This window comes from Gekko japonicus, unplaced genomic scaffold, assembly GCF_001447785.1.
Source record: "Gekko japonicus isolate JY-2015 unplaced genomic scaffold, Gekko_japonicus_V1.1 scaffold2755, whole genome shotgun sequence".
In the NCBI taxonomy this organism is placed as follows: domain Eukaryota; kingdom Metazoa; phylum Chordata; class Lepidosauria; order Squamata; family Gekkonidae; genus Gekko; species Gekko japonicus.
In genome coordinates, this window is record NW_015168737.1 from 41,405 (window position 1) to 59,949 (window position 18,545).

General features: G+C 45.3%; 1 protein-coding gene across 1 annotated transcript in view; it reads left to right on the forward strand.

Moving 5' to 3' along the window:
* Positions 1-520: 520 nt before the first annotated feature.
* The window catches only part of SLC15A2 (solute carrier family 15 (oligopeptide transporter), member 2), a 139,483-nt gene continuing 121,458 nt past the window's right edge, over positions 521-18,545 (forward strand). Inside the window, exons 1-3 of the mRNA XM_015415612.1 lie at positions 521-591; positions 3,361-3,444; positions 8,576-8,622. Coding sequence (XP_015271098.1) covers positions 3,381-3,444; positions 8,576-8,622 — 111 coding nt within the window. The 5' untranslated portion in view covers positions 521-591; positions 3,361-3,380. The remainder of the gene's footprint in view (positions 592-3,360; positions 3,445-8,575; positions 8,623-18,545) is intronic.

Consider the following 18,545-nt stretch of genomic DNA (forward strand, 5'->3'; position numbering starts at 1 on the left):
TCTTTAAAAACAACCCCTTATTTACTTAAAACAAATCTGTGCCTCATATTTCACTTCACTGAGGGAAAAGTCACTACAGAGACTTTGCGCTTGTCATCTATGCTTTGGTTATCTCCTGTACAGACTGTCGCTGTCTTCTTATTCCTAAATTGGTATAAGCCTGACTTGGTAGCTTTTATTTTTGTTGCGTTGTAGCCGTATTGTTTATTCTGTGATTTTAGTATTTTAATATTTTTACTTAGGTTTTATTGGGTTGAACTTTGGATTATTTTGTTTTCTTCATTGCTGCCAAACCTTGAGAATGTAAACATAGATGTTTCTGCTACAAACCGATAGATTCATCCCATTAGAGAGTGAGATTAATGGAGGATTTTGCTAGGTGGTGGGTGTCCGTTTTCGACACTAAGGTGAACAACAAAATATAAATACCCTTTAATGTTCACAAGTCTATCTCTTCTTCCAGTAGATAGAGTTTTGCCTCCTGTGGACTCCAGTGAGTGGGTTGTTTGAGCCTGCGCTTCCCTTCCACTCCTCACCTTGCAAGGGTGCCAAGACAGAAGACAGAAGAAAGCTGCCCTGAAATACAGTAAGGTAAGATATAAAATTTTAACAAGAACAACGGTGTTGTAGTGTCAGAGAAAGGGTTCCCACCACCAATGCTTTCCCCACCTGAAAATGCCTGACTGGAGTGTAATAAATCCTTCTAGGTACCCAACCAATGCTCCCTCTAAGCTGTGGAGTCTTGTGAGCAAAAAATCCACTTTGTGAGCTACTAGCATTAGAGGTGTGAGCGAGCGATTTAGCTACTGCATAAATTAGTTTGCTCTGGAGCCATCCTTCCTGAGCTAAGACAAAAATGTGTGAGCCGGAGGCTAAAGAACCGTGAGCTAGCTCACACTAACTCAGCTTAGAGGGAACGCTGTACCCAACCCTATAGTTCCTTTTTAGAATCAAATAACAAGAGTAGGAGTTTCAGTCACAGAATCCCAGCATCCCCTGTAGTGTGGTCCTAAACTCTAAATCAGGAAGTCCATGTTCACATCTTACCTCAGCAACAGCATGGCCAAGAGGTCTTAACTATGCTGCACTCTCTCAGTCTTACCACTCCACCTGTTTGTGATAAGGACCATAGCGCTCCAGTCTTGTTCCATTCACACTGACCTCTTGGGTTGCCAACTGAGGGCCGCCACCTGGTGAGAGAGAGGATGTGGAGACATTGGGGGGCTGCTGGCACTGTTACGTGAGGTGACGTCACTACTGGGGGAAACTAGAAGTGATGTGACATCACTGTAGGGATCACAGGAAATTCTATGGTATCGCCAGAGAGTTTCCAGCGATTTATAGAGTGACATAATATCAGTTCTGGAGTTTTCTTGGAAGTGATGTCACATTGCTTCTGGCATTGATAATTTTTAAAAAATCCCCCTGCCTCCTGAAGGAACAGCAGCAGGAAGAACAGGTTGCTGGTGGGCAGTCTCCCACCATAGCAGGAGACCTGGCAATCCTGACTGGCTCCCAGTTTCCTTACAGGTGCAATTCATTCAAGGTGCTGGCACTGACTTTTAAAACCCATATGGCATGGGGCCTGCATAATTTAAGGAGCGCTGACTCCCATATGGCCTCTTCGGTCATCTTCAAAGGCCTTGCTTCTGCGTCCCCACCATCTGAGGCTAGATGGGTGGCAAGAAAATAGGGTTGCCAGACTGTGCCTGGCAACTTGCATGGGCATGGTGGGGCATGTGATATCACTTGCAACATGGCGTCACTTCTGTGGAAACCTGGAAGCGTCACTGAGTAGCTCTAGGAATTGGCAGAAATTCTGTGGTAACACCAGAGTTTTCCCAGTGATCCCTAGAGCTACCCAATAGCACTTTGGGGTCTTCTCCGGAAGTGATGCCAGGGCACACATGATGCTGATGTTTTAAAATTATTGGCTGCCACTTGGAGTATTAGTGGGCAGCAAGGGCTGCCAGCAGGACACCTCCCATGATCGTAGAGGCCTTGCAGCCCTACCAAGAACGGGCCTTTTTGATCATGGTGATAAAATTTTGGAACTTCCTTCTCAGGTCAGGGAGATTAATTTGACTCCCTTGACTGTTGTCTTCCACCAGCAGGTAAAGATTTTTTCTTTTTTGTTTGGCATTCTTTTACTAACTCTTATTATCCCACCTCCCTGGTTGTGTTTTGTTTAATCATTAGATAGATAGATAGATAGATAGATAGATAGATAGATAGATAGATAGATAGATAGATAGATAGATGGATGGATGGATGGATGGATGGATGGATGGATGGATGGATGGATGGATGGATGGCTCTTTTTGTAGCAGGAACTCCTTTGCATGTTTGACGACACACCCCTAATATAGCCAATACTCCAAGAGTTTACAGAGCTCTTCTTACAGGGGCTACCATAAGCTCTTGGAGGGTTGGCTACATTAGGGGTGTGTCACCTCTTATGCAAAGGAGTTCCTGCTACAAAAAGAGCCCTGAATTAGATAGATAGATAGATAGATAGATAGATAGATAGATAGATAGATAGATAGATAGATAGATGATAGATAGATAGATAGATAGAGTGTGTGTGTATATTTTTTAATGTTTTAATGTTATTGCCTTGGGAGCTCTGAATTGGGTTGAAAGGTGACTATAGAAATGCTTTAAAATAAATAAAATAACATGGATGACAATAACACTTCTATTATAAATATTTTACAATATGTTTTCCATACATTATGGACAACAACATGCCTGAAATGAGCCACCCTGATGTAAGTGATAGCAACCCTGTCTCTCGTTCAAGAACAGGGATAAAAGCTAGCCTGTTGAAACTGAAAGGAGTTGTTCTCTTCTCTCAGAATTAATGACTGTCACATGGAGAAATGAGCTGAACCTCCACTGGTGTAAAATAGCATAATTCCATCCAACCCAAGGAAATTGTGACAATTTATGCCAAGCATCGAGTTGGGCCTAATTAAACTGGAGCAAACATCCTGTTTCCTCAATAACACAAAAAAAAATGTTAAAAACCACCACTGCTGTAACTAATGGTGATTTCTGAAAAAATGAAACCCTCAAAGGCATGTCAAGCCTTTTTGTCAATAGCCTACATTTAAACGCAAATGCAGTGTGTCTGCTCAGGGTTTTTGATTTGGCCATGCTGAGAATCAGTAACCTCAGTAAATGTTGTAGATTATTTATTTATTTTTGAACTTGAGATGGGGAAGAGGGATGTGTGTGAGAGAGTTTGCCTGTAAATTCTATGTAGTCAAGGGGTCAATACAGTAAAGTGAAATATTAACAAGCCTAGGGGAGAGATAGTCAGAATGTCTCAAAGGAAATCTTCCTTTACTAACACAGGGCTGGATTTGCATGGTCCAATGGAAACTGCAGAAATGACTGAAGAAGACAGCACCATCAAAGGAGGAGAAGAGAAGCAAAAAGGTCAGTGATTATTCTAGGATTTCCCACCTCTGCCCTTGCAATTTGAATGTTTGTATTTCAGTGCCCCTTTCCTTGTGCCTACGGGACTCCAATGCAAATAAGCGTCCCACTTGCCTTCGATAGGTTGGGCCGTTCTGCATGGGTATTTCTTTGCGTATGTGCAGCTTTCCTACCCCACAGACAGATTTCTTGTCTGTATTGTCCAAAAATAAGTGCTAGGTCCAGTCATGTGGTTACAATGAAGAAATGATCCAGCAGGGCCAGTCATTTCTGTGGGATTTCATAAATTGCAGCAAAAAACCCCAAAAGCCAAAAAGGAGACTTGTGACATCTTAAAGACAGATGTATTATTATGGCATAAGCTTTTGTGCCCTGGAACCAATCACATGCTGATGTATCCACACTCTTAAACAGACTGTGTCTGACTGAAGAAGAAAAGAGTCTGTGCACATGCAATTTTCATGCTGCTTAGCACATCTAGGAAAATGATGTTATGTGGATGGATGGCCATTTTGGTTATCTTGCATTTAACTGAGCCTTGCATATGAACTTGTCTTTGGATCTAAACGTTTTTAGTTGTTTTCTCCAACCTGTATGTGTGTATGCTGGGCAAAAAGAAAGAAAGAAAGAAATTGGGTGCGTTGTGATGGGCAGCTAATCCCGTCATTATGCCAGTTTGAATTTTATCCTGATCTTTTAATCCATCGTAGCATGACCAGACATCCCCCTGGTGAATCGTTGTGGATTGTCTAAATGGCATCCACTGAAGGAGGCGTGCGCAGTGGATATTTTTTTAAAAAAAACCTTTTGTGCATGCGCATAGGCCTCACAGCATGTCCTTGTTGAAGGAGGCGTGCAGTGGTTTTTTTGAATCAGCTTGGACAGAAGCTCAGTACGTAGAATAAATCTGCAAGGCTTTGGTAGTATAGAAGGCTGATCAACTAATGGTAGAGGAGGGTTAGTAATGTAGGCTGATTCATTTGCTCGTAAGGTAATTTGTAAGGCAGAAATGTTCCACCAGGCTTACAGTTGAAGACAGCAATGGCTTTTAAACAGTAATGGCCTTTAATCCGTCTGGCTCCTTCTTTCCTTTCCCACTGAGATGAAAATTTAATCTGAGCCATTCTAGGTGCCACGTGGAATGAATTTTGAACTATTTTAATATTTTATTGCTTTATTTTCCATTTTATTTAAATTTGATTGAATGGTTTTTAAGATGTTGTACACCACCCTAAGCCCCAATACTTTGGGAGAGGGCAGTCTAGAAATTGAAATTGTAAATAACAAAATAACAAAATTGTGCCTCACTTAGGGCCAAACTAGAGAAGATGTTGGGAGATTCTTGAATAGATTTGCTCAGTGTTTCTTGGTAATTAACAGCAGTTTATATTTGGAGGAGAATCGGATTAGGGCCATGACATGGGGGTAAGAGACCTGCTATTTTCTCTGCTTTGGGAAACACCCAAGCAATGTACAAACAACCTGCATATATGCCCCAACGGAGCACATTTACTTTCTCTTGTGTGTTTTCCCACTTCTGCCTATGGCAGCCAATGATATAGAGTGGTTGTGGGGAAACAGGTGATGAAATCACAATGCAGGTCTAAATATTACGTCACCGGAGTGGGGGAGAACTTAATATGGGGCTGCCATATTCTACAGCAGTTCTATTGTGTTGAATGTAGGGTTGCCAGGTCTTACCTTTCCCATGGTGGGAGGCTCCTGGCTCCTCGTCAGGATGTCTCTGCTGTGCATGGTGGGGCTGTTGCATGGTGACGCTCTAGCATTCAGGGCAAACACTCTATGGTAACCATAGAGCCCCTGCCGAATGCTAGAGTGTCACTGCACAACGCCCCTAGCGTGATGAGATCACTACTGGTGACGTCATCACATCAGTGGCATCCTGTGGGGACGCTGCTGTTTGGGAGTGAGGCTTCCCCTGCTGACCAGCTGGCCGGTGGCAGATTGGAGCCTCTGAAATCGGGAAATTCCCTACCCTGACCAGGGGGATGGCAACCCTAGCTGAATGTATAGTTCTGCCCCTGGGATAAGGCAAGCCTTCTTAAATTGCTGTGTGTGAATTGGCTTTTTTAGTTTGGATGCTATTGCTATATCTGTCAGTGGCTATGGTCATACTGGCAGCTTGGCGTGATATGGCGCCACCTCTAATTGTGTTGCAAGGCATATAATCCAGACAGCACACCCTGCTGCGGGTTACCCACACGGACATCCTGTGATCAAGCATCCACATTACTGCAGCGCCTCAGCCACGGAGCGTGCTGCCTGGTCGTTTTAAAAAATGTGCGTGCACACATATGTGATCATGCACGTGCATAGGCGCATAGGCACACATAGGCAAAAATTCCAGAAATACCCACCCCTAGCAGCAGGAACAGATCTGCAGGTTCAGACCACCAGTCTGTTCTGTTTGCACTCCCCTGTTTTCAGACATCTGGCCACGTGCGATGAATGTGCGGGGGACCAAAAGAACCACACGTTATGGGGTGGCTATTTACTCCAGTTCCAACTCATCGTACGATGGGGTGAGCATGACTGGGGAATGGCTGACAGCTGTGGCTGTGTGACTGGGCCCATTTAATCTGTTTGTGAACAGTGCCTATCTTGCCAGTCTGAATGCAGCCAATTTCTAACGGCCGGTGAAAACCTTTAAAAAAAAAGGCTATAGGTCTGCCCTTTAAGAAGTCACACAAAGCTTTTATGATAGCCCCACAAGGCAAATACAGTGTATGTTTGGCAAAGGTTTTGGAAGCTTCTGATAAGCTTCTGATAAGGGGGAGGGGTCTCCTATAAAAGGTCACAAGCACTTTGATTCCAGCCCTGATAACAAATGGATGGGCTATGAGCTTCATGTTGTAATTTAATTTAGGCGGGTTGATGCATGTAACTCATCTACTTGCAACAGCCATAAGCCAAAGAAGAAATTGTCCTTTTGCAACCCCTTTCCTTCTCTGTGCATGAGCAGAGACCCTGGAATTTATACAGGAGGTAACAAAAACATTGATCAGAATGTAGCATCTTCAGCCCTCTCCAAACACTAGTCTGCTGTTTCATAGAACATGCATAGAGGGGAGTCAAACTGCACCCACGCGGCCCTCATCACTGAAGTTCAGTCAAACATCTATAGCAAACCCCTGTGTCCCTGCAAGGGTACATTCATAGGATCCTGCACCATGATCAGGACTGATTGGGGGGGGGAAACCCTGATCTCTTAGCACTGAAAACATGTACCTATGTGCACAGAGGGTCATGGCAGGTATTTGGTTGAATGCACAGATGCCACGGTGAAGCCAGTATAGGGTTGTCTGGCCTGCCGTTGCCACCGGCAGGAGATTCGGGGGTGGGGCAGGGTGGCCAGATCCAGGTTGGGAAACTTCTGGAGATTAGGCGTCGGAGCCTGGGGAGGACAGGACCTCAGTGGGGTATAATGCTACAGAGTCCACCTTCCAAAACATCAGTTTTCTCCAAGAGAACTGATCTCTGTAGTCTGGAGATGAGCTGTAATACTGGGGGATCCCACAAGTCCTATTCGGAGGCTGGCGTTCCTAAGTCAGTGGGTGCATTTCTGTTCCTCTCTATGTCTGAAGAAGTATAGCAATGGGAACTGAAGCGATCAAATGCATAACAGTAGCAGCTGCCACAGCAATGGTAACAATATATAAAATAGTTAGCTAGAACCCCAAAGCAACTCTCCTAAAAATTGTTTGCAGGCTAACAGCAGTGATCTTCATTCCTTACAGACCTGTTGGTCATGTGTGCTTCGCTCCTACTCTCCCCCTGCATAAAAACACGAAAGCTCTGAGTTAAGTTTCTTCAAAAATATCAGAAGTATCTGCTTTCTTAAAATTCTTATATATTCTGAGAGTAGAGATGCAGTGAGACATTTTAATTTTTTTTAAATGGAGCTAAAAGTGGAATGGATGAGGAGAATTTGACTCCAGTATGATATGGAAGTATTTATGGTAAAATGGGCAAATTACTCCAAATTTTGGAGCAATGCATAGCAGGAGGCTAGACCGTTCATATACCTTTTTATTTTCTTTGTTATTATAGAAGTTTAACTCCTTTCCCCTCTCACAAATACCATAATCTTCATTTCATTCATTATTTTTCTCTGTCATTTGTTCAGATTATAAACCTCTCAGAAACAGGGACAGCACAGTTGCTGTTTAAGCCTATGAAAATAAGGCAGGCGATAAATCCAAAAACCTAAATATATAGTCCTATTTACAGCCTCTTCCAAACACAAATACAGTGACAAAGAAGCCTTGTGCACTGACTGAATCTCTGCTGTGGGTGGTATGGGGAGACCCATTTACACCGACACCAGCATCAATTTCTGCATGGATGAAAGCCAAATAGGAGAGACTTAGCAGAGAATGCAGAAAGTTTTTCACATTTATTTATTATACATATGTATTTATTACTCTTACCTCTTCCTCTTCTTTTGCCAAACTCATTGAGAAACAGTTTAGTTGTCAGTCACCAGAACCTTTTTAGGAGCAAAAATCTCAAGAGGAAATGAGCAGCAGAAAGTGAAGTGTAAGCTGCACAGAGCTCATTTGCTCTGTGCACTTGACTCAATGCATCATTTTGCTTTAGCCAACTACTTTCAAATAGGCAGGGAGGACGCCTGTGGTTCCTGCAAAATAAGCCTACTATTATAGAAGAGATGGCCCAAAGCCACAAACTTCGCACCTGATTACGAGTCCCAGCATTTGGACCACGGATTATTGTTCAGTCTGCATCTTGCTTAGCTCAACAGCTGTCTAATCAGAATACCTGAAGTGTGTCAAAGCAACTGAACAGTCCTGCCCACAGGTGCGGATGACAGCCTTGTGGCCTTAGTAATTGACGGGTAGCTCACTCCGTCTGTTTCACCTTTGCTCGTATCCCTCCTCGTATCACTATCCTCCTCCAGCAGGGCAGAAATGTGCACAATCAGGGTTAACTTAATTCTGAACTAAACTCCAAGCCACACGGGTTGGAAGTCTTCCCAGCCTGCTCACCACGACAGCAAACTGTTGTGTGTGAGAGGCAAAGTGAAAAAACAGGATGGACCTCTTACAGAAAAAAGAATCTAAGGAAAACGCATTCACTTTTATCCCTACAGGAGAGGATCCTCCAAAAGGTATTTGCCCTCCTGAGAAAAAATGCCCGGTAAGTATCTCAGCTGTCCTCGTTTTTGCTTCTTTTAACTGTCCAGGGAAATTTTGGAGAGTTTTCTCTCATCCCCCTCCCTGGTGTGCTCTGCCGCCTCAGACAGACAACCGCTGCCTCTTGCCTAATTTTGGAATTAGCATTAAAAAGTTCAAAATGAAATCCTCTCTTGCTAACCTGATTAATCTGCTAAAAAGACAGCTCAGACAAATGAGGAGGGCGAAGAGCCAATGGTTTCTTTGGGAATTATCTCAGCATTTCTTGTTTTTTGCCAGGAAAAAGCATTGTAAACATTTCTCATTAAAGCAAAAAAGAATGGTATATATGAATGAGGGAGGCAGTGGACACCCATCTTTGCTCTGTGTATTTCAAAAGTGGAGGTGGTTCCTAAATTCAGCTGGCCAGCAACATTCATTTGACTAGTGCCTATTGCTGCACTGTTTAAAACACCCTTCACTTTTATTTTCCTTGCTCTCCAATGACAAATGTTTCCAGGCTATTCTAGATTATTAGAAAAACACAGATTTTTATTCCTAATGCTATATTAGTACTTGTCCCAAACCAGCGTCATTAGGGTTATAGCATGTTCCCATGTAATGGGGGAGAAGCTGGTTTACTAGTTGCTGAATAGCCTTGCAATTCATCACAGTGTACTCAAGCAAGGACTAGACAAATATGTGAACTTTCTGAAAGGAGATAGCATAGATGAGAAGCACGTTTTAAAAAAGCAAACATTTTACAAAGGTGCTGGCGTTGATATGGCAGGTTGTGAGAGGTAACCTTGTTGGTGCTTGCCACTTATGTTTTTTTAAAAAAAAATGAGAGAATGGCACAGTATAGAGCTCTCAGCTTCTGAATGACTAAAAAGATAATAGAAGAAGAAGAAAAAGAGGAGAAGAGATTGGATTTATACCCCGCCCTTCACTATCCAAAGGTGTCTCAGAGCGGCTTACAAACTCCTTTCCCTTCCCTTCCCCACAACAGACACCCTGTGAGGTTGGTGGGGCTGAGAGAGCTCTGACAGAAACTGCTCTTTTTCAAGAACAGCTCTTATCAGAACTACGGCTTGCCCAAGGTCATCCAGCCAGGTGCAAGTGGAGGAGTGGGGAATCAAACCCGGTTCTCCCAGATTAGAGTCCACACACTTAACCACTACACCAAACTGGCTCTCTTTAATTTTTTTAGTTTAATTTTTTTTTAAGTGAAAAATTTAAAAGGCCAAAACCAAAACATTTTAAAATTTTAAAAATTAATTAATTAGGTATAGAGAGGAGTAGATGTATTGCTGAGAATTAGTGATGTCCAAACAGGTACCTGTGACCACATTCCACAGCATTGGTTGGAGCCAAGAATATGGTGCCCCGGTTAGTGTATCCCCTTCATAGGCAAGGTGAGAGGTTATTAGAGACAGGGCTCTCTCTGGAAGGCTCTCCTCACAGATACTTAACCTGGAGATTAGGGGGTGGAGTCTGGGGAGAGGAAGGATATCGGTGGGGACGGCCATCCGAAGCTGCCATTTTCTCCAGGGGAACGGATGTATTTCGTCTGGAGAACAGTTGTAATTCTGTGAAATTTCCATTCCCACCTGAAGGCTGGCAAGCCTATTGCTACTTGCCGTGTTGTATTCTATTAGTGACGGTAGTTCATCGACGGTTTATCAGTTTATCATTTTATTCTTTTACCTATTATCATTTCATTCTTTTATGATGTCTAACAGTATCTTGTTTTCACTGTTGCCCCCCCTCCCCCAAATGGGGGGATGAGATGGGATGGATACAGAAATAACTGCATAAGTAGCAAAAGTCACAAAGAAAACCTTATCTTCCCCAGCCACAAAATATTTATTTACCTTAAAAGCTTTCTACATCCCCCCCCTCCCCCAGCATTTCAATACCAAAGAATTTTCCTGGTAGCTTACAAAAACACCCTCAAATCTCCACAAAAACAAATTCAAGTCCCAATGAAATAATGATTGGAACAGCTCTAAACAACAATAAAATAGCCATGAAAACTAAAAGTTACGAAACTGTAAATCATCATTAGATGTCGCAAAAAGGTTAATCTTTGGTAAATGGTTTACCCTGGAGCCTCACATTTGTTAAAAGTGAGGAGGGCCTGGCTCAGTGCAGCCTGAATTTTGCGGGGCCAGGAGGGGGAGGGAGGGTGCTAGCCGGATGCTGGATGGGTGCGGGTGGCTGAATGGCAGGAAAGTCAGGACATCCCCCTCCCCATGGGACTTGGCTTGCCGAGCAGGGGCAGGGGCAAAAGACACTGAGTTTGGGCTCCCAACCATGGACATGCATTGTTCAATCTGATTGACGGAGCACTCGGTGCGAGCTGAGCACCTATCACAGCCCTGCTTTGTCAAACTGGCCGTAGGGGTGGCCAGGCACCTCAGCTGCAGGATGGTGGTGCTCCAGAGCCCTACAAGGCTTCTGCCAGGCTGCACATGGCTGGTTGTGGTTGTTAGCCATTAGCAAGGCCTTCTTCGGTTTCAAGGCACGGGCACTGGATGGTGGGTATTTGTGGGCACAATATGGTTTGTTGGGCAGCAGTGTCTGCAGCTGCATCAGGATGGGGGCAAGGCCCTTGGTTCAGAGGATGATCTTCCAGTTAAGTGGTGCAGCCGGAGCAGACGTGGTGGAGCACTTGATTGCCTGGGGTTGCTCCCTGTGCCACAGCGTCCTGGGGGCAGAGCTGTCCGACACGCTTATCTTTGGGCTGACCAACTAGAGAGCCGTACATGGCAGGGAGCCGCTCACCGAGGAAAGGTTGATATCACAAGACGAAAGGTGTCTGGCAGCCTGGCAAGGCTGTGGAGGCCATGGAGAGCATTTGGATTTGTCACCTGGACATTTCTCATAGGTTGGAAACCCTGTCCTGGTCTGTTGGGGTGTATTTTGGCTGCAGCTGTAGGAGCGTTGGTGGGAACCAGGAGGTCTCGCCCGGCTCTTGTGGTGGTAACAGTATGGGGCCAGATCCGTTTAGGGAAATCGGCCTGCGTGCCATTTTCCTGGATATGGGGACCCCTCTCAAGGGGCCTTGGCGTGTGGGCTGATGGGAGCAAGCCTGTTCATGGACTACCAGTGATTGCCCTCACAACTAGATGGCAGGGGAGACCACTAAGGGGCAGTCATCCATGTGAGCTCCAGCAACCTGCCATCCCACGATTCAACACCCATGCGGGCTGGCTGAGTGACAGGTATATTGGCCGGCATGGGGCCAGCTGATGTATGGGATTTGGTGGACCCATGCTGTGCCAATGCTTCTTACAGCTGTAGCCAATAAAGTTGTGGCCAATCTACTCCACATATTTTCCGAACCTGTTGTGTGTGTGTGGTTCATCCATAGTGGATCGTATCCAACCTGCGGAACCTCCCCCTCCCACATAAGAGCTGGAGCCCGCAATAAAGTTCAGGTTGGTCTCCCTAAAGAGGCATTTCCACAGCTGGTGGGTGACTACAGAGATGGCTGTGTAGTTGTTTGTCTACCCTCTGAAAGCAGAAGCACTTTGAGAAGAAGGTCTTCTGAATATGATATATTTTTTAAAAGTTTTATTTATAGGTTTTTAAGCCATTACAAAAAATAAACATATACAAAAATGAATATACATTAGAGTCTATTATCTCGTTCTTTTTCTGTCCACTCATACAGTCTCGACCACCTTTTCTCAAAAACCTTTTCATCCTTCCCATTTAATAATACATTCAGTTTATCTATTTCTGCTACATTAATTAGTTTATAAAGTATCTCTTCTCTTTGGGGTGATTTATCCGATTTCCAGTATTTGGCCCAAAGAATTCTCGCAGATAATCACATACAATTTATTATAGTCATATTCCTTCGGAATCATGTTTAACAAATAAATTTCAGGTTTAAATGGCAGATCTACATTTACTACTTCTCGTATTATTTTTTGGATTTTCTTCCAGTAGTTTTGCATTTTTATGCATCGCCACCACATACGATAAAATGTGCCAACATTGACTTTACGTTTCCAACAATTGTTAGAACAATTAGGAAAACATTTCGCTATCCTTTCTGGAGGCCAATACCACCTATGAAATATTTTAAACATATTTTCTTTAAATGGAATAGCTCTCATACATTTAGTAATTTTCCATATTTTAGACCATTCATCAAACTTAATACAGTGCTCTAACAACGTCATCTAACATATAATCTTCTAACAAAAATCTATATATTTTCTGAATCATTTTATCGTTGGATGAGAGCCAAATTTTATCCAGTTCATTTTTGTTATCATAAAAACCTATAGACAAGTCTTTATTGTAACTAGACTTTAGTTGCATATTCTCCCACCATGTTAGTTCAATATCATGTTTTTTGGAAAGTATATCTTCTGTTTTTAGTTTATTAGATTTATCCAATAGTACTTCATAGGATTCTTTATTGAACTTTGTAATAAGTGTTGGCTTAATACAGTGTCTTGAGTGCTGGGGAAAATTTCACAAACCTCCAGCAACAATTCCTTGAGCAAAACTAGTCTGTGAAACAAATGAGTAGTACATGCATGCTTATTGCATTAAAAAAATCATCTTGAAAAAAGACATCCAGACCGATTTCACACAAGAGCTGCACCGCGGTCACGCCTCCCTTTGCCCCGCTTCTATTGGCCAATTTCCCACTCGAAGCCACGCTGGCGCATTTTGACTCGCGGCTTCAAAAAACAGGATCAAGAAACCACGGGGAAAATTGGGCGAAGCCGCAGGTTAAAATGCGGCCGTATGGCTTTGAGTGGGAAATTGACCAATAGAAGCATGGCAAAAGGAGGCGTGACCGCAGCACAGCTCTTGTGTGAAATCAGTCCCAATTTAAAACTTAGCCTATTGTTTAAACCCTTTTTGAGACAAACTTTTTCACACTATGCAGTTTTGGAATCTGTTATGTATGGGGTTATCTGGTTTCTATTTAAAAATGGTGTGGCCTTTATAGTCAACAAGAGAGTGCAAAGTCAGTACTGGGATACAATCTCAAAAATGACAGAATGATTTCGGTCCGATTCCAAGGCAAACCATTCAACATCACAGTAATCCAAGTCTATGTCTGTCGGGCACTCCCTTGGCCCTGGGGTGGGCTCCCCCGGTGGCCGTTTTGGGACCGCCTGGCTGACCCTTTGAGGGGGTGTGTGGGGTGGTCCCGAAGGCCGGGGAGTCCGAGGAAAAGATGGGGAGGGAAGAGGAGGACCTCAGAATGACAGGAGACGGGTTGAAGGCACCCCTGACGCCCCTCTGTCAACACGCCGGGACCGTTTGCGTTTGCCCCCTCTCTCTCTCTTCTGCTGTCCACGTCGCGCCATTCCTCCCTGGTCCTCCTTGTTCCCCGCCTTTTATTTCCTCCCTCCTCCCTTCGGCACCACCCCTCCACCCTGTCTCTCAGCCCCGCCCCTCAACAAAAGGGAAGACGCCCGTGAAGCATCTCCCTTGCGTGCTCACAGCCGCCCAGGTCGCCGCCGCCGCCCCACTTTTCCAGCTCTTCACTCGCGGTTCCGGGTCCGCTGCCGAGCCTGCTGGCCGCGCCGCCGTTCTCCTGCCGCGGGGCCCTCTCCCGCCCCCGGGCCCGTCCCGAGCCCGGGCCAGGTGTCCGTCCATCATCCAGGTTCTCCTGCGGTAGGTCTTGCCTGCCGTCTTCTCGTACGCCGGGCCGTGAGGGTTGCTGGGGGCTCTCTGGGGGTCCCGGGGGCGTTTGTTCCCTGTTCGCGACCCCCGGAGCGTGACAATGTCCCAACCACTGATGCAGAAGAGGCTGAAGTGGACCGGCTCTATGAAGACCTACAACACCTCATAGAACTAACATCGAAAAATGATGTCCTCATAATCATAGGGGTCTGGAATGCTATAGCAGGAAGTCAAAAGGTAACTGAAATAACAGAGGACCGTTTGCGTTTGCCCCCTCTCTCTCTCTTCTGCTGTCCACGTCGCGCCATTCCTCCCTGGTCCTCCTTGTTCCCCGCCTTTTATTTCCTCCCTCCTCCCTTCGGCACCACCCCTCCACCCTGTCTCTCAGCCCCGCCCCTCAACAAAAGGGAAGACGCCCGTGAAGCATCTCCCTTGCGTGCTCACAGCCGCCCAGGTCGCCGCCGCCGCCCCACTTTTCCAGCTCTTCACTCGCGGTTCCGGGTCCGCTGCCGAGCCTGCTGGCCGCGCCGCCGTTCTCCTGCCGCGGGGCCCTCTCCCGCCCCCGGGCCCGTCCCGAGCCCGGGCCAGGTGTCCGTCCATCATCCAGGTTCTCCTGCGGTAGGTCTTGCCTGCCGTCTTCTCGTACGCCGGGCCGTGAGGGTTGCTGGGGGCTCTCTGGGGGTCCCGGGGGCGTTTGTTCCCTGTTCGCGACCCCCGGAGCGTGACAATGTCCCAACCACTGATGCAGAAGAGGCTGAAGTGGACCGGCTCTATGAAGACCTACAACACCTCATAGAACTAACATCGAAAAATGATGTCCTCATAATCATAGGGGTCTGGAATGCTATAGCAGGAAGTCAAAAGGTAACTGAAATAACAGATAAGTTTGGCCTTGGAAAGCAAAATGAAGCAGGGCAAAGGTTAACAGAGTTTTGTCAAGAGAACACACGGGTCATAGTGAACACCCTTTTCCAACAACCTAAGGCGACTCTACACATGGACATCACCAGAAGGGCAACACCGATATCAGATTGACTATATAATTTGCAGTCAAAGATGGAGAAGCTCTACCCAGTCAGTAAAAACAAGACCTGGAGCTGACTGTGGCTCAGATCATGAGCTACTCATTGCAAAATTCAGACTTAAACTGAAGAAAATTGGGAAAACCACGAGGCCATTCAGGTTTGACCTAGATCGCATCCCTGATGAATATACAGTAGAGGTGAAGAATAGATTCAAGGGTCTGGATTTGATAGATAGAGTGCCTGAAGAACTATGGACAGAGGTTCGTGACATCGTACAGGAGGCAGCAATCACCACCATCCCAAAGAAAAAGAAATGTAAGAAAGCAAAGTGGCTTTCTGATGAGGCTTTACAAATAGCAGAGGAAAGAAGGAAAGCGAAAGGCAAAGGCGAAAAGGAAAGATTTACCCAACTGAACGCAGATTTCCAGAGAACAGCAAGGAGAGATAAGGAGGCCTTCCTGAATGAACAGTGCAAAGTAATAGAAGAAAACAATAGAATGGGAAGGACTAGAGATCTCTTCAAGAAAATTGGAGAAATAAAGGGAGCGTTCCATGCAAAGCTGGCCATGATAAAGGACAAAAACGGTAGGGACCTAACAGAAGCAGAAGAGATTAGGAAAAGATGGCAAGAATACACAGAAGAACTATACAAGAAAGACCTCAATGTCCTTGACAAACACGACGGTATAATCACTGACCTTGAGCCAGACATCCTGGAATGTGAAGTTAAATGGGCCTTAGAAAGCATTACTAACAACAAAGCTAGTGGAGGTGATGGTATTCCAGCTGAACTATTCAAAGTCTTAGAAGATGATGCTGTTAAAGTGCTGCACTCCATTTGCCAGCAAATTTGGAAAACGCAACAGTGGCCACAGGATTGGAAAAGATCAGTATACATTCCAATCCCAAAGAAGGGCAATGCCAAGGAATGTTCAAACTATCGCACAATTGCACTCATATCACACGCTAGCAAGGTCATGCTCAAGATCCTACAAGCTAGGCTTCAACAGTACGTGGATAGAGAACTACCAGAAGTACAAGCTGGGTTTCGAAGAGGTAGAGGAACTAGAGATCAAATTGCCAACATTCGCTGGATTATGGAGAAAGCAAGAGAGTACCAGAAAAATATCTACTTCTGCTTCATTGACTATGCTAAAGCTTTTGACTGTGTGGATCACAACAAACTATGGCAGGGCCTTAAAGAGATGGGAGTACCAGACCACCTCACATGTCTCTTGAGAAACCTGTATAAGGGCCAAGAAGCGACAGTTAGAACCGGATATGGAACAACTGATTGGTTCAGCATAGGAAAAGGAGTACGACAAGGATGTATACTGTCACCTTGCTTATTTAATATATATGCAGAGTACATCATGCGAAATGCTGGCCTGGATGAATCACAAGCGGGAATTAAGATTGCTGGGGAAAAGATCAACAACCTCAGATATGCAGACGATACCACTCTAATGGCAGAAAGTGAAGAGGACCTAAAGAGCCTCTTGCTCAGGGTAAAAGAGGAGAGCGCAAAAGTGGGCTTGAAGCTCAACATCAAAAAAACTAAGATCATGGCATCCGGCCCCATCACTCCTTGGCAAATAGAAGGGGAAGTCGTGGAAGTAGTGACAGACTTCACGTTCCTGGGATCCCAGATCACCGCAGACTGTGACAGGCCATGAAATTAAAAAACGCCTGCTCCTTGGGAGGAAAGCGATGGCGAACCTAAACAGCATGATAAAAAGTAGAGACATCACCCTGCCAACAAAAGTCCGCATGGTCAAGGCAATGGTATTCCCAGTAGTCATGTATGGCTGTGAGAGTTGGAGTATAAGGAAGGCCGAGTGCCGAAGAATAGATTCTTTTGAACTATGGTGCTGGAGAAGACTCTTGAGAGTCCCTTGGACTGCAAGAAGATCAAATCAGTCAATCCTAAAAGAAATCAACCCTGACTGTTCCCTGGAAGGCCAGATAATGAAACTGAAGCTCAAATACTTTGGCCACCAAATGAGAAGGGAGCACTCACTGGAGAAGACCCTGATGCTGGGAAAGATTGAAGGTCAAAGAAGACGGGGACGGCAAAGGATGAATGGTTAGACAGTGTCATAGATACAACGAACATGAAGTTGAGCCAACTTCAGAGGACGGCGGAAGACAGGAAGGCCTGGCATGATTTGGTCCATGGGGTCGCAAAGAGTCGGACTCGACTGTGCAACTGAACAACAACAACAAATATAAAACGTGAGCTTCGGTCACAAGCTCCATAGACTGTCAGCACTCTAAACGAAGCAACCGGATTTGTCACTGTTGCTAACAGACCAATCCAGATAGACTCTGACTTTCAGAAGGAACAATTCCCATTGGACCCAAGCACTTTGATTTCACCACAATAAAGTCTAAGCTTCGTGAACATTTTTCACCTAAGCCTTCCAAAATTGCATGTTGACACGCATTCCACAAGCGTGACCAAGCCCAAGGTGAGTCAATTCCTGATTACGTGACAGCACTCAGGAAGAATGTGCGGCAGGGCAATTTTGCGGTCTTAAACGATCAACTCAGAGACAGGCTAGTCTGCAGCCTTCGGGATGAGAAACTGCAATGACAGCTTTTTGCCAAGAAAACGCTTACCTTCCAAACCGCATTCGAGGAAGCTGTTGCTGCAGAGGTTGCTGAGCAGTCAACCAAAAACGTGCATCAATCTAGAAGTCCACAGATGTCATGCAAGCCGCAGTTGGTGCATCAGGAGAGTACGGAAGACTCTGACAGTGAGGACGACTAAGTCCACCGAACTCAGACTGAGAGTCGTAAATGCTCCAGTCAACAACCTGCCCCCAGAGCACCCTGCACATGGTGACCATGAATGCTGGAAGTGCCGGAAGTGCCTCGACAACGCTCCCTGTGAGATGGAGGTCGATTCGGGGTCAGCGCTCACCATTATTTCAACACAGACTCTACTCCGGCTCTTCCCCTGATAGAACAAATGATGGCTAGAGCCTTGTGATTTCCACCTAGTCAATTTCCAGAGACAGTGCATTCCCACTGCGGGAATCGACAAATTCATGGCTCGCTATAAAAAGTTCTACGGCCCATTGAGCATTATAGTGGTCGAAGGGCACCGTGCCAGTCTCCTGGGACTTGATTGGATTGATGCACGTGATGGGAGTACAACAGATTTTCCATGAAGATTTGGACTCCCTGGGTCGCTACACAGGATCCCCGATGAAAAGTACTGGCTTCACCACATGGAGGACTCAGACGACAGCAT